The sequence below is a fragment of the Dermatophagoides pteronyssinus genome, unplaced genomic scaffold, assembly GCF_027571235.1.
Source record: "Dermatophagoides pteronyssinus isolate colony J.1.1.1.1 unplaced genomic scaffold, Derpt_VIB-CSIC_2022.12 sq0006, whole genome shotgun sequence".
Classification (NCBI taxonomy): Eukaryota; Metazoa; Arthropoda; class Arachnida; order Sarcoptiformes; family Pyroglyphidae; genus Dermatophagoides; species Dermatophagoides pteronyssinus.
In genome coordinates, this window is record NW_027461530.1 from 560541 (window position 1) to 588090 (window position 27550).

General features: G+C 28.0%; 3 protein-coding genes and 1 long non-coding RNA gene across 15 annotated transcripts; 2 read left to right on the plus strand and 2 right to left on the minus strand.

Annotated features, from left to right (window-relative positions):
* Nucleotides 1–1079: 1079 nt before the first annotated feature.
* LOC142645068 (uncharacterized) lies at nucleotides 1080–8490 on the plus strand. 12 transcript variants are annotated; one of them, XR_012846251.1, is made up of 9 exons: nucleotides 1080–1184; nucleotides 1250–1796; nucleotides 1862–2530; nucleotides 5384–5758; nucleotides 5967–6054; nucleotides 6106–6152; nucleotides 7074–7635; nucleotides 7700–7766; nucleotides 7821–8490. It is a non-coding gene; the product is annotated as an uncharacterized LOC142645068 (long non-coding RNA). The 12 variants fall into 12 exon arrangements; XR_012846252.1 differs by having other exon boundaries at nucleotides 5384–5753; XR_012846253.1 differs by lacking the exon at nucleotides 5967–6054 and having other exon boundaries at nucleotides 5384–5753.
* Nucleotides 7246–11390, minus strand: LOC113789152 (endosome/lysosome-associated apoptosis and autophagy regulator family member 2-like). Its single transcript, XM_027338647.2, has 5 exons — nucleotides 11141–11390; nucleotides 10952–11081; nucleotides 10692–10886; nucleotides 8317–10614; nucleotides 7246–8240 (listed from the first exon to the last, which is right to left on the minus strand). Exons 1-5 carry the CDS (start codon nucleotides 11258–11260, stop codon nucleotides 7246–7248), a joined length of 3738 nt encoding a protein of 1245 aa, XP_027194448.2. The 5' UTR covers nucleotides 11261–11390.
* Nucleotides 11391–11447: 57 nt separating this feature from the next.
* On the plus strand, nucleotides 11448–12351 carry Sec20 (vesicle transport protein Sec20). The gene is made up of 2 exons (XM_027338648.2): nucleotides 11448–11636; nucleotides 11696–12351. Exons 1-2 carry the CDS (start codon nucleotides 11559–11561, stop codon nucleotides 12314–12316), a joined length of 699 nt encoding a protein of 232 aa, XP_027194449.1. The 5' UTR covers nucleotides 11448–11558; the 3' UTR covers nucleotides 12317–12351.
* REPTOR (repressed by TOR) lies at nucleotides 12318–25953 on the minus strand. Its single transcript, XM_075820266.1, has 4 exons — nucleotides 25453–25953; nucleotides 21477–21936; nucleotides 16077–17027; nucleotides 12318–16010 (listed from the first exon to the last, which is right to left on the minus strand). Exons 2-4 carry the CDS (start codon nucleotides 21859–21861, stop codon nucleotides 13597–13599), a joined length of 3750 nt encoding a protein of 1249 aa, XP_075676381.1. The 5' UTR covers nucleotides 21862–21936; nucleotides 25453–25953; the 3' UTR covers nucleotides 12318–13596.
* Between the last annotated feature and the right edge of the window lie 1597 nt (nucleotides 25954–27550).

The window sequence follows — 27550 nt, forward strand, 5'->3', positions numbered from 1 at the left end:
ATGAGTGTGGAGTTTTGGATTTCAACTCAGGAAATTTTTTTAAAAAATGACGTTTTTTTTTCTTCAAAGTTTAGTCAAGACTAATATTGTAACATTTTTTAAAATTCTTATCTTGAATTAAAATTAAAAAAAAACAAACAAAAAATTACAGACCATAAAGAATTTTTTCAGTAGACAATTCAATCAAAAAGAAAAACTTACGTAAAATTTTTTTCAGGGTTATGGTCAGAAAATATATTAGCTAATTAGAGTGGTGAAAGTATCGTTGTCATTAATTTTGTTTTTTTTTTGTGTATGTATGTACTTTATTTTGTTGGCTCATCCAACCAACAACCGTTTATCATTTGAGAAAAAGATGGAGAAATATATTTCTGTTTGATTATTTTCGATATGTCAACGTCAGTTTAATTGGTGGTGGTGGTGGTCGTAGTCTTCAAATGTGGCAAATAGGCAATAACAAGTTGTCGATTTATTTTGTTACTTTTTTTTTGTTTCATATCATTCTACTCTTTCATTTATTAATCTAATCATCACTATCATCATTGAAATATTGAAAAGATAATAATTTGGCTGGTAGAACTTGAATTGAAACAAACTAAATAAATATTCAATGAAAGAATTCAATGAAAAATTATACAGATTTTTTTGCTTGAAATTTTAAATTAATTGAATGGATTTTAATGAGTCAAGTCAAGTTAGTTAGTTAGTTTGGTAGAAGTTGGTAGAAGAAGCAAATTTTAGTTAAGAATTCAAAAGTCAATTTTTTTTCTTCTTCTGAATTGGATATACAAATTGATCATTTAAAATAGATAACAAATGAAATAAAATGAATGAATGAAAATTCTGCTTACCTTTTGATTTGATTTAACCGAAAATTCAAAAGAAAATCTTCTTTAGAAAAACCTGTTGATTTTTAAAATTGGTTGAAAATCGAATGTTGATTGAAATTCGAACAGTTAAAAAAAATCGAATGAATTCTGGGCCCTGTTGCTGTTGCAGCTGTTTTGCTCTTGTTTTACGTAACAAAAACAAAAGAAAAGAATAGAAAAATCCATGCGCGGGCGCGTGTTTTTTTTTTTTTGCTGAGCTTTATTCATAGAATACGTTCGAAAATTTTGATATTCGATTTTTGATTCGAAAAAATTGCTTGCTCATCATTTGGTAATGTTTTGGGATTTTTCGAGGTAAACTTTTATGTTGTTTTTTTCTATTTATTTTCCTGAAATTATTGATTTTTATCATCCATTAGGTTATAGAATTTACGGTATTCCTTTCCTTCTACGAAAAAAATTGATCAAAATAAGTAAAAAAATTTTTCGTTTCGTTCATCATTTCCGGCTATATAGTTATCATAATTCGTAATGAATATTCCGAAACATTTCCTGATACTATTTACTGATTGATCCACCTTTTTTTACGATCAAATTGATACATCCTCATCATCATCAACAAATTAATATTTTGATAATTTCTTTTCAAATCAAATCAATCAAAATGTGTGTGTGGCTTTGTGTTTGTATACAAAATCATCATCATATTTCAAGTTCATGGCAGATTGATTGACGCCTTTCATTATCATTATCGCCTCAAACTAACACTTAATTTCATTCATTTAATAACATCATAACAAGAAAAAGGATGGAACAAAAAGTTATAACGAAATTTTCGAAACAAAAACAACAAAAAATGTTTTTCAGATATAAACGGTGTAATGGTTTTTTCCTTAATTATCCAACAACAACAACAACAAAAAAAGGCGTGTTTTCAACACCATCATCATGATGATTATAATAATTGTAATGTAGATCCACATTTAGTCTTCTTCTTTTATAATCTCCTTCTTTTTTCTCTTACTAAACAGCATAATCATCATCTTTTGATTGCATCCTTACTTACCTGTCTGTCTGTCTATCTGTCAGTTAACACGAAAAAAACGGGCAAAATCACGATATAGGATAAATGGATGATTATAGCAAATTATCGATTGATTGATTGATTGATCTGATTAGTTTTTTTCTTTGTTTGATCCATTTGTTTTTCTATATAGGAAATTCATCATCATTTCAACGGTTGCAACTTGGAAAAATGCGAATAAAAACCCCCCAGAAAAACAAAAATCGAGTGGGAAAATCAATTAAAACAAACAAAAAAAGAAAAGAATAATATCCGTCAACAACAACAACAACTGAGAAGATGCTATGAATGAGAATTGAACAACAACGAGAAAAAAAATGTTTGTAATGAAACCGATTATGTGAAAATCTGAAAAAAAGGGTATTATGTTTTTTGATGATTTGGTTCGGGTTTTGTTCAAAAAAGTGAATTTCATCATCAATCGATTGATCGATTTTCTCCTGAAATCAAAAAAATTTTCTCACCATTATCATTCGTCAACAACATGATCCTTTTGCTGATATATAATGTCGACTTAAAAAAATGACAATAGAATTTCGTTGTTTTTGGTTCAATTCGTTTTGTTTTGTTTCGACAAACCAACCGGATTCAATGAACAAAAACATTGAAGAAAAAGGTACGTTTCTTTCATTTTATTCTTCATTTTCATTTTCTCGACAGGACAGAAAACAGAAAAGAGAGAAAAAAGATTCTTAAATCACACTAAATTGTTATTATTGTCAACATAAATCGGACAATTTTTTTTATGACCATTTTTTTGTTTGTTTGTTTGTTTGTCATGATAATCATGATTACCACTTGATATTCTCTTGGTGTGTGTCCACCACAATGACAAAGCGAGAGATAGAAGGAATTACATTAGGCAATCATCGTTTTGTTGTTTTTTTGGTTGTTTGCAACCCGAAATTGACTATTTTTTGGTTTTTGTTGGTTTTTGTTTGCCGGCTTTCTTTTTCATTTCATAATTAATTAAGTGAAAAAAATTCTTTTGTTTTAAAGAATTTTTATTCAATTTTTCGTTTCTAATTACAAAATGTTAATTATTATTTAGCCAATAAATTATTCAAACTATCCGAATCCAAAATTACAGTTATTCAAGGAATTTGTCATCTGCATCCGAGAAAAAATTTCTCCGAAAAATTTTTTTTTTCCAAAAAATTTATTTCTTCGAATTATCTTTGCATAGATTTTTTTGAAATATTTCTATCCGGGGATATATTACCTACATTCAGATAAAAATGAAGACACACACACACACACACACACACCACACACACAAATCAACATTTCATTTGTCTAATCTATATGATCAATCTATCTATCAATCAAATTGTTCAGGCTTTTTTTCATCTTCATCTTTTTTTTATTATTATTACATCATCCATAGAGTTTACATATAGTAGTGATGTGTACATGGTTTTTTTCCTTTCTCGATTAGATCTTTATTTTTTATTTTTTCATTAAAATTGACTATCTTTGAATCAATTTTTTATTTCAATTTTCTATTTGATTTAAAATTTTGATATTATAAAATATACAGGACTTATGAAAAAAAATAATTTGTATTTTTTTTTGTTGTAAAATCTATAAATATTTATTACAAGAATTAAAAGCAGAAAATGAAGCAGTTTTAGGACAACGTGCTTATTAGATTGATGAAAAAAAACGAGTAAGGTAAAAATTAGTGCAAAAAAATTTGAGTAAGTCAGAGAAAAAAATGTCATCAAAAGATCTGTTATCACCATAAAGTAATCATCATCATCTATTTAAAAAAAACTATGGCCAACTATATTTAAATATATACCTGAATTTTTTTAAAAAAAAAGATTACTAGTCGATATTTTGATAACAACAACGACGAAAAAAAAGAGGTTTTAATGTGACATGTATGCACCAAATCAACAAAAAATTTGTTTCACCAATAAAACATTATCATCATCATCCGGTCTATTCAAACTATAACTGACTTAACTGGAAATTACATTACTACTTCAAATTGAAATTAAATATCATAAATCACTTTTGATGGTGGCAACCATTTTTGACAATTTCGTCTTTTTCTTCTTTTTCCCCATTCATTTCACTCATTATCGCTCATTTTTAATTTCGACGAATTAGTACATTTTGTCATCATCATCATCAACATATCGGGTAAGTCCGCGATTGGCAGATCATAAAGGTGTGATAATCAAATCACCTATATGAAATAATTTTCTCATACCGGATCTCATCATAATTTTAATCTAAATATCATCCAATTTGATTTTTGATTTTTGATCAAATTGCAAAAATAGGTCACAATTTTTTTTCAAATGGTGGAAAATTTTATAACATAAAAAAACATCTTAAAACATTGCGAATATGCAACATTATTTTTTTTTTTTGGTGAATAATCATAATCATCATAATCATCATCTAGTTTAGTTTTTTTTCAAAATCTTCTCAATCACAAAAAAAAATAAATACATTTTATTAGACGCCAAGAGAAACAAAAAATCAGTTACAAATGTTTCAAAACAGATAAGAAAATCCAAACCGATGAAGAAGAAAAAGAAAAATCATTAAAGAAATTATTGAATGGTTTTCTTTTCGTCCAATCGATTTGATCATTTGGGAAAAAAAAAGAAGAAGATTATCAAAGTTGTGATAAACGGTAGTGTACAAAATACAGTGTTTTGATTGAAGATTGATCTTGTTAATTTTTTTTTACCTTGTCATTGGCTTTATTGATGACAATTTTTTTTTCTTTTTGAAATTCAAATATTCAAGCTTATTTGTGAATCTTTTCCTTATTATTATGGTGGTGGTGGTGGTGTTCATGTGATCTTTATATTTAAATGGATAAAATCAAAAAAACGAGATTTGAAAATCGAATGGAAATTGAATGTTTTTTTCTCCTTTCCATCCTTTTTTTTCCCATTATAATTTGGAATATAATTATTAGCGCCTTGGCGAAAAGAAAAAACAAAGTTTTCTTCTTCTTCTCTTTGAAACATTCTCTGAAATCGAAAAGATTTTAATTAAAATCTTTTTTAGCCAAAAGATTTGCATTCGATAATTGTTGTTGTGTTTGGAATGAACTTCTTTACAATTTGAAATTCATTTCAAATTGAAAAAAAAAGAAGTTCAGAAGAAACAACAACAACAAAAAAACTTTACAACTTTTTTTTGATACATTGAATCACTGAAAATATTATTATTATTAGCATGTAATAATAATGAGAAAAAACCAAACAAAAAAAAAACAAAAAAAAAAAATGATAATTTACAATCAAAACTATTGAACATGAAAGCCAATGATGACAAAGTCAAGAAGAAGATAATAAACGTTATTTGCATTTCAAAAAACAAAACAAACAAAATATTTTTCATCTGTGATGGTGGTCTATCTATCTCTATTATTTATGGTCGAAAAAAGTTTTTTTCCGAAACAAAAATAACTGATCTGAACAAATTTGATCTGTTTTAGATCAACGATGATTTGGCTTATTTTTTCGCAGATCGATTGATTTTATGAATCGATCATCCAACTGATCTAACCAACAACAAACAACGAAGATGAAGAAACGAAAAAGATTGAAACTTTGTCCATTAAAAAAAACTGATTATCGTCATCAATTTTTTTCACAAAAAAAAAAAAAATTTCGACCATCAAGATTGATGAAAAAAACAGAAAAAATATGATCCTCTTCTTGTTGTTGTCGTTATTGATCATTTTCTTCTTTAAAAAGACGACGATGATGATAAAAATTTTTTGACCTTCAAAATCAACACGCATCAACATCCTATTGGACATACATTACATACCAAAAAGGATGAATGCCAACAAACAAAGTAAGGTAAGGTAAGTAATGTTGAAAGAAAAAAAATTAGCATTTTATAGGTAACAACAGCATCATATTTTAAACGCGAAAAATCAAAACCAAAAAAAAAAAAAAGATGAAAACAAGAATAATAAGCTAATAAATAAACGAAGAAAATGAATGAATGAATGAGTGAAATTTGTGGCCACTAAATCTATTTTAATTATTCAATTCATTTTATGCCAAAAGATACCTTGGTTTTGTCAACGTCTTTCTCCTTGCTTACCTCTCTCTCTCTCTCTCTGTGTGTTTCGGACTAATTTTTTTTCTGTTTCAGGTACGCGCTCGATTGACAACCAAACCTATTCAATTTATGATTTTTTTTTAGTTTATTTAGTTTTCCACGAATGATTAGCGATGATTATTTTGTTTGTGGTAAGACTTTTTCTTGTTAATGGTGAAACTCATAAACATAATAATAATAATACTTAGGGTTTAAAGAATTTATTTTATTTTATTTCATTTTTTCTTTGAAATAAACAAACAAACAAATGTCCATAAGATCGTTTTGAGGTGAACATTTTTGGACATTGTCAGACTATAGTAGTGTGCGTCTCAGCAACAACATCGACATTGGGATGATGAAGCAAAATCGTAACATAACTCTAATGAATTTTTTTAAAAAAAAGTTTAACAGATCGGAGAGCGAAAAGAGTAAAAGAAAATTTAAGTTTTAAAGTTTTAAAAAAAATTTAAACATCTATAACTTAAATCAGTAATTTTGCATCATCCGAATGATCTTCTTTTTCTTTTTCTGTTTTTTTATCGTTTGTTTGACACTTAATATTGATTTTATTGCACAATGTGAAAGAATGGACATTGAGAATATCCCAACATCATCAGACAATGATGATAATGATATTTGGGATATTTGATCGAAATTTTAGACTAACAAAATAAAAAAATAACACTCATTCGCACACACATGCTTAATCCTATGATTTATAATTATAATTAGTTTAAATGACAAACAACACACAGAGAGAGAGAGAGAGGGATAGTGAATTCAATCTTTTTTTCTTTTTTGGATTTCGTAAAAAGGATTTTTATTTCGCATGTTTCATATTAAAAAAAGGGATGTGATGATGATCTCGATCTGTTTTTGTCCATATTTGTCATTTCATGTATATTGCACACACGTTTTTTTTGACCTAAAACGTTTTTGTTGTTATCAGTGGTGTATCAAGAGAAATAGTCTAAATTAATCAATATGACAACAAAAAAAAACGCATAATTTTTATTCATTTTGGAATATATTAAATTAAAAATTTTCAGATTCATTTATCATATATATAGGGGGGAAAGACAGCAGAAAAGTAGACAACAGAAAAAAACAATATTGACAAGGCAAAAAAGAAAATTATTGGACTTAACGAAACGAGAAAAAAATTTGGAATGTTGAAAGGAGAAAATGAAAAAATTCAATCATTCAAAAAAAGCGTTGATGAATGGAAAATTGTTTTTTGTTTTAAATCGTCAGATTATTAGCTGCTGGAGCTGCTGGAATAGTATTTGCTGAAATTAAATGTATCGTTTCATAGCCTTCATCATCGAATGTTTGACGATTTTTACTATTTTTATTATTGTTGTTATCATCATTTGATTTGGCTGGAAACAATTGTTGCAATTCAACTTGTTGTTGATCAAAATCTTTTTCATCTTTTATCATCATACAACGTTTATCCAATCGATTATGATTGTTATTCAATGATTTTCGATTCGAACGACATCGATTATTATCATTATCAATTTTTCTATCATCAAATTTATCTTCATTCTGTTGACAATCATAATCAACATCTTCAACACAACAATTATCGATAACCATTTCATCATCATCTTCGTTTCCTTTTCCTTCGCATGTATTTTCAATTAATTTTGTATATTTATATTCTAATGAACGATTTTTATTCCAAAAATAGAATACTAACAGCAGAAGAAATAGACCGGATACCATTGCCATTGCTATACCGATTTGTACTTGTTTTGGTAATAATAATGAACATGTTCGATTCAATACTAATTTGTTTGTTATCAAAGTAGTAGTTTGCGTATCATTAGTTTTAAATTTTTTCATTACACAACCTTTTGGATTAACATAATGAATTTTTTGTGAACCATCAATACATTCACCAATAACTGTTTCATAATCATTCGAATACGGTCGACAAAGACGACAAGCAGCTGCTGTTCCAGTTTCGATTAAAAGATGAAAATCACATCCATTACAAGTTCCATCGGGACATGAATTTGGTGTTCGTATTTCGGTCATTTTGCCTGGTTTACATCTCATTGTTATGGTTAGTTTTCTTCCAGTAATACATGCTGTTGTTGGTGATTTAGTAACGAAATATAGATGAAAATCTTTATCATATTTATTAGCATCAGGACTTTTAAGAAATTCTTCATGTATCGAAATATTTGCATAAGATGTTTGTCTTGTTATCAACAAAAGTTCATCACCTAATCAACCAAACAAAAACAAAAACAAAAAAATCTTTGTAACAACAACCAAAACAACAACTCAACAAATACATACCTAAACTAGCTGATTGTGCTGAAAATATTTTCGATCCATCCGGTATAATAGTCGAACGACATATAAATGAACGAACACCGGATGAATCATCAGCAAATACAGTTATATTATTCAAACATGTTGATAATGGATCATGTTTACGATGACCAAATAAACTAATCTTAAATATATTCATATATTGAGTACCACCAGATGTAAACAAATTGATTCCTTTATAAATGATTGGTTGTTCAAGTTCACGAAGATCATAATGATCATTATGATCAAATGTTACTAAACCATTACTAAAACAAATATTAGTTTGATTATCTGATTGAAGATTTTCACCACAAGCCATACAAGATTCAATTCCAACAGCTAATCCATTGTTATTGTTTAGGATATGATTTTCTGGACAATTTTCACAACGATAATTATTCATCGATAATAATTCTTGACTATTAGAATTATTCTGTATTGTTTTATTCATTGTAATTCGATGAAGATATTGTCCATTTGGACAGGAAATACAAGCCATTGATGAATCATCCATTGTTGGACAAATTTGACAACGTATAGCTGAACCAACAATCGAACCAGTTAATAATAATGAATAAATTTTTGCATATGATTGAAAGCTCGTTGTACGTTTAAAAATCCAACTAAATGTTCGAGAAATATTTCGTCGAATTTGATGACGAAAAACAGTACGAGTATCTGTAGATTGTGTCCATTCTTTGATCACTTGATTGATAGTCTGTTGAGAAAATGAAAAATATTTTTTCTTATTACTACGATTGGCATTAATATCATTGGCTGATTGTTGTTTATTTTGTTGAATAAAATCTTTTTCATTTGATGATTGTAAATCACTTTCATCAGATCGAGTTTCAACAAACATAAATAAACATTGATCATCATCATAATCATTGTTGTTGTCGTTGTTGTTACAATTTAGTTCAAAATCAAAGGTCAATTCAGATTGTTCATTTGTACGAAAATAAGGTATGATCAATGATAGAATTAGATAGGCATTCAATGGTGCTGATGCTCCAGTTCGTATATAATCATTGAATGGTTGCCATGCAGTATTGGAAATACATTCACCTTTTGTATCGAATATAGGATTATCATTATTGTTCATATCATTATTAACATTATAAACATTATCATCATCGCCACGAAAACATTGTCGACTAAAATAAGAATTCAAATAGACAGAATTTTCGGTAAACAAATCTTCATCAACAATATTGGAAATGTCGTTTGAATGATGAGATGATGACCATCCAGGTAATGAATTATTCCAATGATGAATCGAAAGTGCATAATAAGGATTAGTCATTGGAGGACAAGGTTGACATTCGGAAATTTTTTCATCTCGATAATAACCTTCTGGACAAAATTGACAAAATTTTCCATTCGTTTCGGATTTGATTTCCATACCAAGATCACAATCAATTGTATGATTCGATAATGTACAATTGATTATGCTATTTTCTCTTGGAAACACATGATTAGAATCAACACAAATACGTGGTTCAATCCATCGATATTCAATTTCTTGTTTAAGAGTATGTGGATCGCATGCATTTTTCGGTACAATATACAAATCATTCATACCACAAATTGGTCTTTTCGAACAATAAATCGAACCGATCATAGCAAATTCTGTAATTGGATTGCATTTTGTACAATGAATAGCACCAGATCCATTAAAAGCAGTGTTTTGTGGACAAAGTAAACATTCTTTCATTCCAGCTTCAGGTGCATATGTTCCTGATTCACATGGTGTACATTCGGAAGCATAAGCAACACCTTCAATAATAATTTTTTCGATTCGTATGATACCAATAGTGGAAAGCATATTTTGAAATGGATTTTCTGAATTTTGTGAACTATCAAAATTTATCGGACCCTGTCCATAATTATCAAAATTCATCATATTTGAAACGGAAAAATAATTACGAAAATTTTTGATAACAATACTTTTCCAGGTAAAAATATATAAACCCGGTGTTTGTAATTGTAGTTCAATGGTTTCAAATTTTTTTTCCATTGTTGTCATTGGAAATTTTATATTTGTATCGATATCATTTTCAATAACACCTATACCATCATAAAGGCGATAATTAAATGTAAACAATAATGATAATGGCATATTGTTTGGTGTTTTATAATGATAAGTAAAACGGAGTCGGCCACGTTTTACTACTTTGGCTGTATAGGTAAAAATTGAAATACATCCACTATTGGCATTTGCCTGTTTCATATCGATACGAAGAATTAAATTTCCTGTAGTATTGTCCACATGCCATCCTATTCATAAAATGAATCAAGAAAAAAAGAAGTTTATATCGAATGAAAGATGGCCAAAAAAACAAAAACAAACTCACCTGAACATTGGCCAGCGGCAATATTTTCATGTCCTCTATATTCGGTTTTTATATGAAAATCATCGGGAAGAGAATCGGGAAAACTTTTAAAATTATCAAATACAATACCACCACTTAATGAATAATGGCCAGGTTGACAATCTTCACAAAACAATGATGATTTATTAAAAAATTGTCCACCTTCACATGAAGTATCTATAATTCAAATATTAAAGTTAAAATGCAATCTTTGAACATTCAATACAAAAATGATTACATACAACAATTATGTATACGTGTTGGAACATATGTTAATCGATCCAGACAATGATTTGATGGTTGATTCGGTACCATTACACGCCATTTACCACCGAATTCATCACATTCGGTAAAATCATATTTATAATCAGTCTGTTTTTGATTCAAAACAAGTATGGTTAAAATTTCAATTTTTCAAAAATATTACTCACGGTTTTGCAAACTGATGATACATTTGCTGAAACATGAATAATGAATGATAAATAGATTTGAATTATAATAATACTGTTATAATCGATAATCATTTGAATTAAACGATTGATTGAGATCATTGTTTTTGATTTTGACTAGAATGATAAATACTGATGACTAGAAAGATTCACACTTTTTTTTATCCGTCCATTGTGATTATCGGAATGATAGGAAAATGATCGTCATTTGGATCATGACAGCTGTTTGGATGGAATGTAAAAAACAAAACAACAGCAACAGCACAGCTGATTTTTTGGATATAGCGCTCGCGATACATCGTTTGATGATTGACGTGGCGCATGTGTTGATAATATTTTTCGACGGTAAATAACGTGATAATTTTTTTTACTGATTTTTTAATCATCAAATTAATTGAAAATGGAAACAATTTTACAAATAAAATTATTGAAAAATCGTATAGCACAAAATGATATCGGTATAAAAAACTTATTAAAGGTATGTTTTGATCAGATTCGATTTCCAATTTATAATTGATTTTTTTTCGATCCAAACAGCAAATTTCCGAATGTGATAGCGATATACAAACATTAAACAAATTGAATTCGGAATTATCAACACGTATGAATAATGTAAGACAAGATTTAACCGATTTTGGTCATTTAGTCAAAGTGATTGAAGATGATGATCTTCGTTATCATATGCAAATGGATTTAGAATCAATACGTAATCAATATGAAATTAATATGGTTGTTATTCGTAAAGCAATTTTAAATACACAGAAAAAATTAAATAATCAAACAAGAGTAAAATTATTTGAATATTCAAAAAATCTAAGAAATCGTATCGATAATAATAAAGGTAATTTAAATAATGAAACAATGGTAAATAAATCAACAGCCATAACGAATGATTTATATTCGGTTAGTCGAATATTGGCAAATGAAGTAGAAAAATCCGGTAAAAATCTTGAAACATTAGTAACATCATCAGCATTAGCAACCGAAACATCACAAGAATTACGTACAATGTCTAATTATATTTCAAATTCTCGTACATTATTATTTAAATATGGTCGACGTGAAATGACGGATAAAATATTAACAATACTTGCATTAGGTTTCTTTTTTGGTTGTATTATCTATGTATTAGTGAAAAGATTATATTTAAGATCATAAATTTGTAAATAAAAAAATCTTTTTTTTTATTCAAATTTTTTTTTGTTTTGTTTTAATATTACAATTTTAGAAAAAAAAAGAAATAATGAAGATCCGATTACATTCATTCCAATCATGATTGATATTGATATATTGTTATTCATTTTGATAATAGGCCAAAAGAAAATATTATTCGTAATGTAAGTTGGTTTCGAAATTGCAGGTTGGTTGGTTGGTTGTTACTGTTTGTTTTTTTTAAACATTTTGGTGATTTATGTGTTTGTGTGTGGAACAATAAAGAAAACGTTGATTAAAGAATATAATTGCAGGTAAACGAAAAAAAAGAAAGAGGAGAGAAAGATTAAGGATTTGCACAAAAAAAGAATAAAAAATAAATATCACAGTCGGAAAAATGAGGAAGTGAAAAGAATGTAGCAACAAAAAAAAGAAAAAGAAAAAGAAATAACCTAAATGTCAAATACAATAATGCCCTGCTCTCTGTATGTGTGTATATATTGCGTATATAATAATCAAATAATTCGTTAAACATAACTGATTTGGACATCAAACTGAAACAAAACAAAAAAAAAAATTTCACTGGACAGGAAAATGAGAAGTAGATAGCGTTGCAAAAAAAACAAAACAATTAACTGGAACTGTCAATCATATCAGACTGGCATCATGAATGAAATTTTTTGGGATGCATTTGCTGCAATTAAGAATTCTGTTTTCATAAATCGGATTTAAAAAAAAAATTCATATGAATGAATGAATGAACGAGAGAAATCATTGAATGAAAAAAAAATTCCTGATTCTCGTATCACAATGATGAAGTCTTTCTATTTTTTTTTTTTAAATTTTTTTTTGAAGGGAAATTTTCGTTTCATCATTATGATGATACCAGATGAACATTAGATCATGTGTGTGTGTGTGTAGAGGCAAAAGCTATGTAATTATCCATTGTAATGATAATGAAGTTGTGGATTATTGATGATGATTAGAAAATATTCAAGTAAATCAATGAATATGATGAACGTATATAATAATAAGAGAATAGAAAAAAAATGGAACAATATCACGGTTTCTGTTTCATCAATCGGTTGTCCAAAATCTTCGTAGATTAATAATTTTTGTCACTCACTTTAATCGATTCGTAATATCGTTTTCGTGGATTAATGATTATGAAGATTAGTAGTAGTAATAATAGTGATGATAAATGTAATAATGATAATAGTCGTGTGAAACCAAAAAAAGAATGGATCGATTAACGAATGACTATCTTTTTAAATAAGAAAAGTTGATTAATAATTATCAAGTCCACCATCAGTAATGCCTTGTGTAACATTATCTAAGATTTGATTTACAAAATCGGCTGTTTTGCCAGCAATTTCCATATCGATCTGATTGTTGGCTTTAATTTTTTGCAATATAAATGGTATATCTGATATCGATGTGATTCGACATTGAAATTGACCGGAAAAGTTGCAAATTTGTGGTTGCCCTATCTCTTTAAATCGTAAGGCCATTTCAATCAGATGACGAATATGTTTGATTTTTTTGTTCAATCGTCCATGTTCACGATGCAAGCCATTAAGCTTGATTTTATTAGCCTCATGTTGTGCTTTCTTCTTTAGCCGACATGCTCTTGATGCAAGTTTATTCTTTTCTTTTCGAGACTTATTACGAAAATTTGCCGGTACTTCCGTAACAGGTGTCAATCCATTCAATATTTTGCCTAGTTTTTTCAGTTCAAGACCAATCTTGAGTAATTTAGTTGGATTAGCTGTTAAATCATTGCCATCACCTTTTCGTGCTTTACCGGAATGTTTGACACCTTCAATTTGACAATCCGGTGCAAATACCGGGTCTGTAGTCTCTTTCAAAACGTGTGGATCATCATCTTCATTGTCATCAAGTGGTCTATGTTGTCGAGGGCCTTTTGGACCTTTAGATTGAACATTATATTGCCAAAAGTATCGTTTATCATGACCTTTACGTGATCGGCCCATTCTCAATGACCATTTATTGTTGACATCATCGGAAATGGTTGCATTCAATAGATCGGAATTATTATAATCACCAAAAAAAGATTCATCATCATCATCATCATCTTCTGAATAATCATTTTCATCAATAGATAATGAATTTTTGGCCTGAACGCTCGAATTTGATGCTTTTGAATGAAGATCATTCTCATCATTGATCCAAACATTATTTTCGCATATTTCTTTCGATTCTATTTGAATAATACCATTTACGTCATAAATGCCTTCTTCTTTTTTGCAATCAACATTAACAATGTTGTTCATTCGATTTTGATCAATATCAATATTAGTATCGACCATTGACAATCTATGATCATTATTATTATGTTCATTTATGGTGTTTAGCATTTCCGAATTATTATCCGAATTGTCATCGGAATCATTTTCCGAATGGCTTGCAAATCCTTCATCAGAAATATCAGTGCTCACTGAATCATTACGAATACGATTATTGGTCGAATTGATCATTGTAGCAACAATGCTACCATCATTATTATTATTAATATTCGATGATCCAGTTATCATCTGTGTATGACAAGATTCTTTAGATTTGGAATTACTTCCAGACCAAACAGTTCTATTCGGAAAAGATGGAATTGTCGTCGTTGTTGTTGATGGAAAAGTAATCGATGTGTTTGGTTGAGAAATGTTTTGAAACAAATGAATTCCATTTGAATTTCGGCTCGTAGCATTTTGATTGTTGATATTGTTATTATTATTTTGGTATAACGAGACTAGATTGTTTGCAACCAGATTATTCTGAACAATTGGGCCATTAATTTGTGAATGATTAATCATATTGATTGTTTGTCTATTTTCATTCAACGGGGCAATATTATTATGAGACTGTTGTCCTTTTAGATTCGGACTAGAGTACTGTGGCTGAGGTAATGGCTGATTGATTGTATTGTCTTGAACTACAAAAGATCCTTTATCATTTATTGATGAGGTATCATTTGTGGATTGCATCATTAGATTTGGTTGTTGTTGTTGTTGTTGAATTTTTTGAGAACCAAATAGAACCAAATCATCACCGAATGGATATGGTCGTTTTAATCGATTACGATTTTCTGTTGCAATATCATTTCTGGCCATCAAAACTTTTGAATGTTGATTAGAATTGAAATTAACCGGTGGCAACTCGAAATCTGTATTGGGCCAGATTCCATTATAACAGTAATTATTTTTATGATTATCGACCGAAATTTCCAATGAATTATATTGTGTCAATGTCATTTCTTGCAAATGTTTGGAATTACCATTCATTAATTTTGGTTTTTTACTTCCAAAATAGCTATCGTTTTTAAAATCCGAATCAAGTTCAATATATTCATTATTACCGAAATTCGATAATTCATTAATATTAATAGATGATTCGGGTAGAATAATTTGTTCATCTTTGTTACAATTATCATGAGCCATTAATGGATCCGAGGTAAATGATTGATCATAAAAAGAAGATGAAAGTACATTCGATTGGTTAGGCATAATATTCAAATCAGAACTAAAGAGATCATGACCATTCAATGTGTTTAATGATGGGGATGATGGTGATAATGATGATGGCAATAATGGTGAGATCTGTTGATTACAATTATCTTCATCTGAAGTGAAACATCCATATAGCAGATATTTTTCATTTGGCAAATCAATTTCTTCCAGAAACGGATCTAAATTAAACAAAAACAAAAATAATAATAAGAATAAATTCAACTAGAAAAGGGGTGTAAATTTACCTCGTTCATTATTGTTGAAATTCATACCGTTATCAAGAGAAGAATTGAACATTTCCGTACTGAAATCTTGAATGGTTGATTGATAATTTTGCTGATTATTATAACCACCACCACCACCACTATTGTTGCTACTACTATTGTTATTTAAAATAGTCTGAACTGGAGGTAACGAATGATTATTTGATGCGATAAATGAGGACGGAGAATTTAGATCATCAAATGAAAAGACAGCATCATTAATCTGATTATTACTGTTAGCGTTGTTAATGTTGTTGTTAATTTCGGACATTTGTTGTTGATAAATCACATCACCATTATTGCCAATCGATATAAATTGATGAATATTATTATTATTATTATTCATTGAATTATATGAATTTCCTTGTCCAAATGATGATGTTTGTGGATGTTGTAATTGTTGTTGTTGTTGTTGATAATGCTGTACAAAAGTAATGTTTTTCTGTTCATTACTATTACTACTACTTTTACAATTGTTGTTGTTGTTGTTGTTGTTATTTAAAATTGTCGCCATATGATTAGCAGCATTTACTGGATGATTTTCTCTTGCCATTTTTGATGATTGTAATAATAATTGTTGTTTATTATCAAGGGAAATACAATGATTAGAATCCAATTCGTTTAAAAATAATATCTTTGTTGAATCGTGATGTAAATCAACTTTAATTGGAACGATAGTAATCTTTTCGGATGTATTATTATTCAATATAATATTCTTCAGACAATTATCTTGATCATCATTGATAATTTCTTTTTTTTGTTTTCGTTTTCTTGTTTTGGTTGTCGATGATTGATGATTTTTTATTGTTTTAGTTTTTGATTTTGTTGAATATGAATGATCACTTTGTGTTGTAATGATTGTTTGAAATTGTTTTGTATGATTATCGTTTTTTAATATTGACGATAATTGATCAAGTGTTATCAGATTATCATCTAGATTAGAAGGGAGAAAGAAAAAAAAGAAAAAGAAAATTAATTACAAAAATTTTAATCATAAATGATTGCAAACAGTCAAAAACAAAATATCATTTCCAAACGTTAAAACCTCCATAAAATAAATCACAATCAATTACCTCATTAACAAAAAGAAAATTTTTATTGTCAAATTAATAATCTCACAATTTCAGATATAAACAACACATTGATGATGATGATTTAAAAAAAAAATTTTGACTAGATTGCAAATCACTATAGAAAAAGGTACAATTTTGAAAAAAAAAGAAAATTCAATTTTGTTGAAACGTTACTGATGATATTCAAATGGAGAAACAAAAAACGAAAAAAGATATATAACTAACCAACACCAGCATCAATCATAAATGGTGTTAATTTAGAATTAAAATTAAGTTCATCATCAAAATTTTCATTTGACAAATTCATAATCATCATTATATTATCATGGATTTGATAATCAATCAAAATATTGATGATTAAATGCTTTTCATACATTATATATCATCAATATATTGAACAGGGTTAATAATATTTTTTTTTCAACAAGAAAAACAAGAAAAAATTAAACAATTTGACAACCTGTTATTCACTGAAGGGTTTGTTTTTCCTTTTTTTCTTGTCTACTATATATGATTATAATGTTGATGATTTGGCTATTTTAAATGAAATCTTTGTTGTTGTTGTTTGTTATTCATCACCACCGAAAATAGCATCATTTATATCATAATATTCATTTATTTGATATAAAAAAACACACTAATTATGAAATTGAAAACAAAACAACTTTATAATATCACAACGGGTCAACAGGTTAGCAACAGTGTTAAAAAAAATGTAAAATATGAAATGAAAAATTCAATGTTGATGATAATCAGTCAATGATGATGAGAATCAAATGATGATGATGATTTTCAAAGTAATAGTTTTTTGTTTCTCAAATCGACTTGATTAGTCGCTGTCAGTTTGTTTAATGATTGAAATTTTTTGTTTTGTTTGTTTGTTTGTTCTTCCAAAAAGGAATAATTATCTAATTTTAACAACTCCACTCTATAGTGAAGACAAACATATATAGTGAGTTTTTGGATGCTAGCTTTTTCTATATATTGAAAATACCAAACCAACAGCATCTTTTCATATGATACATTTGACAAATGATCAATAAAGTAGCGGTGTGATGTATGTGTATAGATATCCTTTTGTAAGGATCCTTTGGTTAGAATTCTACATCTGTATATTTACTTATTTTCGTTAAAAAAAAGTGCAATTATTATTTGGAAATTTTTTTTTCTAAAGAGACCAAAAAACTCATTCTTTGGTACCGATTATCATCATCATTTAAATAAATCTGTTGAAAGTTAATCCTCCCTCACCTTCAATGTACTTTGTTTTTTGGTTTCAAATAAGGAGGGAGGGTTGTCAAAAAAAGAAAAAGAAAAGATATTATTCTCAATACACATGATATGAACAACAACAACAACATATGTATTGCATCACTATATCATCATCAACGTGATTAACCGATCTCTGGTGCTGAACGATTGATCAAAGCATGAGATTATTTTTTTTTTCTTGGTTAAATAAAATCATCAACATCATCATGATACCAGTACCATGTGGTGATATTTGTATCTAATTTCAATACGATTTTTGTTGTGTTGCTTGGTTTGGGTTGCTTTCGAGCAAACAACTTACTTACATTTACAGTTCGTAAATCGATTTTTTTTTACAACAAACACATAAGTTATTTACGCTAATTACATACGATGATTACATCAATCAAATATTGAACTTTATCTTTTTGTATCCATCGCAACACACATTTTAAACAGAAAAAAACCAATTGGAAATTCTTAATAACATAAGAAAATTATAATAATAAAAAATTTGATTACCCAAGAATCGTTGTCACATCAACATCCTGTTCGTATTGGACTTTAAATTTTTTTGTTAATCTCATCATTTGATAATTTTATCTCTAATATAACAAAATAACAATAGAAGCGTCAATTTAGACTTATTGGCGACAATAACAAACAAACAAACAAACAAAAAGAAAACAAACATCTTATGATGCTTACAGGATTTTTTTACACAAAAAAGAAATTATTTCGAAATATCCTATGTACAAGGTACAATTTGGATCATTAAAGTTTTCTTTTGTGAAGAAAACTTTTTGCAATTCCATTACGATATGGTATTTGTCAAATTGGGGGCAAAAGACAGTATTGAAAAAAAAGCAAAACAACATTTTTTGCCAAAAACGAATTCCATGGTTCTAAAAAATCAATGAAACAATCAAATCAAACCGGATAATGTTTGGCAATTTTGACCTTCAATCATTTTTTTTTATTTATTTGAAAAATCTAAAGGTACAAATACCTTTGCTGATATGATTACATCATTTACAGATATGACAAATTAAAGTTCATTGTTTCTAATCATGTTTATTTCTGTTATTTATAAATAATGATTATTATTATGAAATAATATTCCATCTGATCAATATATATTGATCAGGCCAATGATAACAATAACAACAACAACAACAATCCTCCACCCTCATTGAAAACAAACAAATTGTTTTTGCTGTTGTTGTTGTTTTCAAACAGCATTTTACTCAACAGTTTATAAGATTCTAATATTATTAACAAAGTATCTAAAAAAAAGTACAATATATATTTTTTTTGGTTAAAATCATTCTTGAATGATTGATGTTTGTGCTGAGTTCAATATATGACAGCCAACAACAACAACAATAAAAAGTGAAAATCAATAAGTTACACAAAAAATTGTGATAAAAGAGGGACGCATCATCTTTTCTTTCTTTTGGTTGTATAAGATGATGTTCTGAAACAATATTACATCTACATTGAAAAGAGATCATTGGCAGAGACCAGAAAATTTATTATTATTACCAATGATATTGGCGTTTTTTTTCTTGTTTGAAATTCCATGTAAAACTTTGAACTCCAAAAATTATCATGATTAAAATGATGATTATAATTCGACAAAAAAAAGTGATCAGTTTTTTCCGCAGAATATTCTAACGATTCCCGATTAAAGAAAAAACAAAAATGAAGTACTTTGAACAGATTAGATGACAAATAATAACGACTGATGCAATAATGACAAAAACAATAGCAATAACAAATAATAATAATAATGATTAACGCAAAAAATCAACGCAAAAAAAAATGATTTAATTTTTCCTAGGAAAAAACAACAAAACAAGAAAAACAAGAACATCACATTACATCCATGTATAATTGAATGACAATGCAATAGTGTACGATGCATAGCATGCCTGTATTTTTTTTTTTGTAATAAATATATCACACATTCATTTATTATCAAAACCAACAGTGCCAAATTATTATACCAGTTGGGTTAGTGAACCAATGTATTTTTTTTCTTCTTTTTTTTGAGTAATCAATTTATATAGAGCTTAAAAACGAAAAAACTCCTCATGAACAAAAAAAAAAAACCAAAAATAAAAAAATTCAGAAGTGATGTATGCATTTTGAAAAAATAGCAAACACAATCCGTTGGTTCATAGATCCCTTTTTTTTTGGTTTTCACTGTGTGTGTGTGTGTTTCGAAAAAAATGATTTTAGATCATTGTATTCCATACTATCAATTTAAAATGGTGTTTATGATCTGTCATTTTATTTTATCATATAATGAAAATAATGATAATGTGACTGAACACCCGTATAGTCACACACACACACACACATGTATATCACGAGGTCGTTGATACAAACATAAAACAACTATCGGGTTGAGCTATATTAACCACAACCAGCAAATTAAACATGGATCCTTATGGCACATGATTTTTGTTTGAATCAAGATTCATGAATTTGATTTTTTTTTTTGATCTTGAGTTTTTCATTTCATCAATCTTATACCGATGATGAAGGCCATTGATGTTTTTTTTTCTTCATCAGAATTTGACGCGCGTGTGCTCATTTTTTCAATTTAAGCTAAAAATAAAATCCTTAAACATTGAATAATAATCATGACTAACACAGGATTTATCATCAGATCGAAAAAAAATGACAAGGCACGATAATGCACGTGATTCATTCACTTTTAGTTAGTTTCATTTTTAGTTGATCAAACGCAATTCTAAACGCAAGCGCCAAACGAAAAAAATTATCTAAAAAAACTATATAGGAAAAGATATATTCATCATCATCAGGTAAATAAACTTTATAAAAATTCTGGTTGCCAACATCAACAAAGATTTGTTCGAAACAAACAATCAATTTGTTTTTCTATTCTTTGTTGTTATTGTTAAGTAACTGATGTACCCAATCATCATCATCATCATCAAACTACTCAAACATCATCATTGTCATGAGGGCAGTAACACACACCGATTAAAATTTGTATGATTAACAAAAAAAAAAAAAAAAAACTTACTTGATAATGAATCATTTTGAGATTCATGTTTCGTTGATGATGATGATGACACTGATTCGTTCAACTCATTCTTTGTTTGTTTGTTAAATAAATCCAATGTTTTATTATCTGATATGGATGATTTTTGTTGTTGCTGATTATCATGATTTTGATGATGATGATGATGATTGATTGATTTTTCTCCATTAGAATCGATAGACATTTCATTATGACATTTATTATTCATGATTATTAATGATTCTTCATTATCAATATTGTTAATATTATCGATTATATGGAATAGGGATTTTTTTGAATGATCAAAATGATGATGATGATTTGGAAATTTTGATGTTGGAGACAATGAATGTTCCAATATGGATTTTTTATTTGTTTCGTTAATCATTACAATGGTTTTTCATGTGTGTTGTTGATGATGTCGAAAAAAATTGATTTTTTTCAAATTTAAAAGATCAATCTCCTATAACAAAAGAAAAGAAAAGAAAATCAATGAAATAAATTTTGGAAATATCATTCCATTTCATAAAGAAAAAACACATTCAATCCTTTCAATCCAAATTCAAATGATTAAACATTGATTTAAACATGATCATGAAATAATTCATCACAAGATTTTTATCGTATCAAACTACATATATAGACTACACATAATAATGACTATTATATGTGACTATTACCAGTTTGCATAATTTCAAATTGTACGATAAAATGATATCATACAATCAAAATCATAATCACATTTTTTTAACGATCATAATCTTTATGTGTGATTTTGTTGTTTTGAAAACAAACAAACAAAATCATATGCTTTACTTATGATCTTTATTTTTATTTGTTGTTGATATCATTTCGAATATTATAAAAGACATTTGTCGAATGGTACACACCAATACACACACAAAGTTTGATTGAATTTTTTTATTTCAATTCTAAATTAAACCAAATGGAAAAAAATGTGACGAAATTTGAAAAAAATAATCAAATGGATCAATGAAGATTGTGCAATTGTGGAACGAACGCGAGTGTTCTTGTATACAAAAAAATCACGAGCAACAAGTGTCAACTGGATACAACTAATGATGATTATCATTAAGGATAATTTCTTCTATTAAGAAAATACGGACATTGAAAGAAAATTAATCTACAAAAAATGCATTGAATCAACAACAAAAAAAACTTGTTGGAAACTAGAAATCCAAATGACTGCCATTGAATTGTGGAAATTTTTTCTTCTTCTTCTTCTTTTCTCTCTCTTTTTTTTTCTTACAAATCCATCAATATCATTTCAGGAACACGGCAGTAATTTTTTTCAACAAGAAAAAAATTGAAGATATGGAATGTTAACAACAACAACAACAAGTATATACTGGTCAAACTAACTCTTTTTTTCTTTTCCATTTTCTCTTTCTCTTAAGATGGTGAACAGTGAAACAAAAAGAGAAAGAGAAAACACTAAGAAAACTATCATCATCATCATATCATCAATAATAATAATAATGAATATATATTAGTAGGCCACTAGGACATATAACCACATTGTAATATTGTTGATCCAATCCAACTGATTTCTCTCACACTGATGTTTTTTTTTTTGGATGAAAACGAAAGTGTGTGTGTGCTTGTTTCATTCAAATCATGAATGAATGATTGAATGAAAGAGAGAGAGAGAGAGAGAGAGAATGAGAAGAGAATAGAAAATAGAACGGGAAATGAAAAATTTTTTTTCATTAAATATGAAATGCATCAACGAACGAACGAAAAAAAATCACACAAGGTTGGAATACAACGGGTCGTTTTTAAATACACATTTAAAAAAAGACAATACTACTCATAAAAAATGTATATTTTTTGATCCATCATTGTCATTTTTATGAACATGCATAAATGTTTCACCTTCAAAGACCAATTGAACATGTTTTTTTTTGCTGTTGTTGCTGTTCAATATGATAATTACAATTAACAAAAAACAGAAAAATCGAAAAATCGATTTGCAATAATAATAATTTAACGATGCATGGTAATGGTCATCGAATCATGATGTGTGTGGATATTAACAACAAAAAAAAATTGCATTTTTTTTCAGCTAAAACTAATCATCATAATGATGATAATGGTGGTCAGAAAAGTAATAATAATCCTATATACACACAAAAATCTATTGTTTTCCCTTGATTAATAGATTTTGTGTGTTGGTGTCGATTGTTGATGTCATCATCATCATTATGGGGAACATTTTTTTATTTCGGATTGATGACAATTTCCATTATCTAGATTTTTTATTTCACAAACAAACGAAAAAAAATCATACAACAATCGATTCAATGAAAGTAAACGAAACGGAAACAAAAATGTCCTGAGCGACCTGGTTTTTTTTGTTGTTGTTGTTGTTAAAATTTAAAGAAATTTTATATCAAAAAAAACTCAAATTGAGAGTCGATTTAAAATGATATTTTTTATTTTTTTGGAGAAAAAAATCCCGATGATTATGAAAAGCAAATGGAAATGATCCATAAAGGAAGAAGATTTTCAAATGTGGTGAATCATTATTTGGAACTGATGAAATTGATAAAATTCATCTATAGGAAAGAATTCAACGATAAATACTTGAATCACCTGTTGAATATTGGAAATATGATGGAAATGATCATCAAATCATTGAATCTTTTTATCAAGGATGTTTTTTTTCAAAAAAAGTACAACAAGGCTTTTTTTTAATTGTATAATGAAATTCATTGACTATCAAAATATTGGGAAAAAATGTAACGACATTTTACTTTTTGAAAATTTAAATCCAATGGAAAATCCAGAAAACGACAATCAACGACATTTATCATCACATCGAACAAACAAACAAATGATTATCAAATATTACAACTAAAACTATTGAATGAAATGAGTTAATTTTCCTAGAGATTATTTCATTGTCATTCAAGATAAAATGAGGTAAAACAAACAAACAAATACTATTAAAATCAAACATCATTACCTTCAATAATTTAAGCACAACAACAAATCTGGTCAATCATAAAAAAAACAATATCCTTGTAATAATAAATAGGGAAATGTTTTGACCAAAAAAATTAAAAACCAGAAAAAAATGTAATAATAAAAAAAGTTGATTTTTTTTCCTTGAACAAAAAAATTGAGGTAATAATAAAAAAAACAATGAAGATCATACAGATGATGAATTATTATTTTTGTTTTGGTTTTTTAGTTTCTAAGCCAAAAATAACAGGCTACTGATCACGATGATGATGATGATGATAATGATGATTTGATGAGGGTTTCCGATGACAACCACAACACTGATTTATATGATAATAATTGTCATGACAATTTGTTTATTATCATCATCATCATCAGAAAAATGGGTGTTTCTATAGGTGTTTCACACACACAAAAAACAATAACATTTGATCAAAACAACATTGATATGTCATATATTTTATCATTTATCGTCATCATCAGCATCCAAAGTAACGATGAAATGGACAATAACAACAACAACACTGTGAACAGAATGTGGACATACACTATATATTATTATTGAAAACATAGAACAATGTTGATGGTTTTACAATCTGAAATGATCTGAATTTCGAAATTTAGTTTTTTTTCAGCAGCAACAACAAAAAAAAAGAGAAAAATGTCTTATTCAACAACAACAACAATCATTATTAGCCTTCGAAAGCCTATAGCAACACATACAAGGAGAACAAGTGTTGTATATTGGTTAATGATGATGATGATGAGGATGATGGTTTTCTTTTTTTTGCAATAAAAAAAATAGCTGTATCCCCCTCTCTGTTTCTCTCACTTTTGCTCAATGTCTAAGTAAGTGTGAGAAAAATGAATCAAAAAAAAAGAAAAGAAAAAAATCTTAAATCTTTAGGTAAAGGTATTGTATTGTGTTTGTATAACTCTTGATCAAATTAAATGAAACAATGGTGTTCCAATAAAAAATCACTACACTTACCGTTTTTGTTGGTTTGTTTTCTTCTGGATTCTTGATTTGAAAAATGACTGTTGTTTTCCCAGGAGAACAAGATACAATATACAGTTGATGCTGTGTTTGTTGAATGATGGATGATGAAGAAGACCAAATTATATCAAATTTCTAACCTGTGATTTGAATATGAAAGAAAACAATGAGAATAACACTAACACACAAACACGGGTACACAGAAAAAATAGATGAATCCTGATGCAATAATTTGTCAAATCAATGGATGTGTTGTGTTGATCAGAATCTGATTTTGATGTTTGTTCAGTTTTTTCAATTAGTTTCTTGAAAAGCAAATTCTTTGTTTGTTTTCAATGTTACAGAATAAAACAGTTGAACAGTTGATGAAAATTGATTAACAAAAGTAATAAATCTTGAGAATTATTGAGAATTAAAAGAGTGTGATGATGGCGATCCATCAAACAATAATAATAATATCCAAAAATCAAATAGATTGCGCTTACGCATGAACGTAAATAATGATAATAATATTATTATTTCCAAAGAGGATTGCAAGTAAAAAAAATACAAGTTTTGTTGTTGTTGTTGTTATTCATATTTTTTTGTTTTGTTTTGTTTACATTCATTAAACAACAACAACAACATTTAAATGTGAAAGAGATAGCTAAACTGAAAACAAAAAAGAAGGAGAGAGGGAGGGAGGAAGAGAGAAACAAAAAAGAGAAAAAAGAGATTCAAAATTTTGTTAACAATGATCAGCTGATGAACGCATGCGTTCTTCATATATAAACAATTATCAGTTGTTCGGATGGCTTTTTGAAATTTCTATTTTTCTTTTTTTTTACTCTTCAAAAAAATAACACCATCATTAAATTTAGTGTAGAAATCCAAATCTCTGTTACTCTTTCTCTCTTTTGTTGTTGATGATGATGATGATGATGATCATACCACCTTTTTTGATGCTAGCAGGCTGAATATATATCTTTTTTTTTCTGAAAAAAAGTTTCAATTCTATATATTATACACACAAAATATATAGATAGAAAGATGAAGAAAAGGCGAAGGACATGAATGAATTGAAATGGTGGGAGCCATTTCACAAATATGAATGCTGTTGTTGTTGTTGCTGTATTTGTTGTTACTGTCCATGGATCATGTGATTTCTATTTATAAACAAACATGTCAGCCATTTGTTGTTGTTGTTGTTGTTGTTGGGCAAGCAGAATGTAATGTTCAATAGTTCATATATACATAGAAGTTGGATAGATGAATGAAATTCAGCTGAACAAGAGAAAAAAGAGAGAGAGAGAGAGAGATCTAGCCAAGTCCAGTTTAAGTTAAATCAATCAAGCAAGAACGAAAAAAACGAAACAAAATTTTCTGCTTTTGAGAAAAAAGAGAAAAAAAGATGTGTGAAAGAATAAACACCAAACTCACAATAACTCACCCTCAATTATCATTTATGATCGCTTCCTCATTCATTACATTCATTCATTATGATTGAACAGAAAACAAATCCTAAATGTATATTTAAAAAAAAATACATTAATGTTTCCTTGGTAACCAATAACATTTATACAATAAATTTTATGCATATAATGTGTGTGTGTTTGACATGAATGCCATATAATATAGATTGGATTTAGTTAGTCATATTTACTCACATGATGATCATCATCATGACGTTCAAACAACGATAATGGAATGGTGTAGATGTTGTTGTTGTTGTTGTTGATTATTTAGCTGATTGATGCTGAAAATGTGTGTAGAGTCACAAAACAAAACCAAAAAAAAAGATGACAAATAAAACCAAAACAAAGTTGATTCACCACCAATACTGATAAAAATCCTGATGATAGAAAAAAGCATATCGATCACTTCAATGATGATAATGTTTTTTCTTTATCCAATTGTTTCAATTCTCGATCATCAATAATGATGGTGATTATAATCAGAAAAAAAAACAAAACCAGAAAAAAAATGAATTGAATTTCGAAAATAAACAATTTCTTGAATGATCAAATGATTTTCGAATTCGAATCTTTTTGTTCAATTCTACTGCCTTCAGCACCATCTGGTGACCCAGTGAAAAAAAAACAAAACAAAAAAA

Coding starts and splice junctions, on each gene's coding strand:
- Sec20 (XM_027338648.2), top strand. CDS start 11,559: ATGGAAACAATTTTACAAATAAAATTATTGAAAAATCGTATAGCACAA. Junction 11,637..11,695: donor GTATAAAAAACTTATTAAAG/GTATGTTTTGAT, acceptor CGATCCAAACAG/CAAATTTCCGAATGTGATAG.
- REPTOR (XM_075820266.1), bottom strand. CDS start 21,861: ATGATTAACGAAACAAATAAAAAATCCATATTGGAACATTCATTGTCT. Junction 17,028..21,476: donor TCAAAATGATTCATTATCAA/GTAAGTTTTTTT, acceptor CTTCTAATCTAG/ATGATAATCTGATAACACTT. Junction 16,011..16,076: donor TTTCAACAATAATGAACGAG/GTAAATTTACAC, acceptor TGTTTAATTTAG/ATCCGTTTCTGGAAGAAATT.
- LOC113789152 (XM_027338647.2), bottom strand. CDS start 11,260: ATGATCTCAATCAATCGTTTAATTCAAATGATTATCGATTATAACAGT. Junction 10,615..10,691: donor TGCCGCTGGCCAATGTTCAG/GTGAGTTTGTTT, acceptor TTTTATGAATAG/GATGGCATGTGGACAATACT. Junction 8,241..8,316: donor AGCACAATCAGCTAGTTTAG/GTATGTATTTGT, acceptor TTGGTTGATTAG/GTGATGAACTTTTGTTGATA.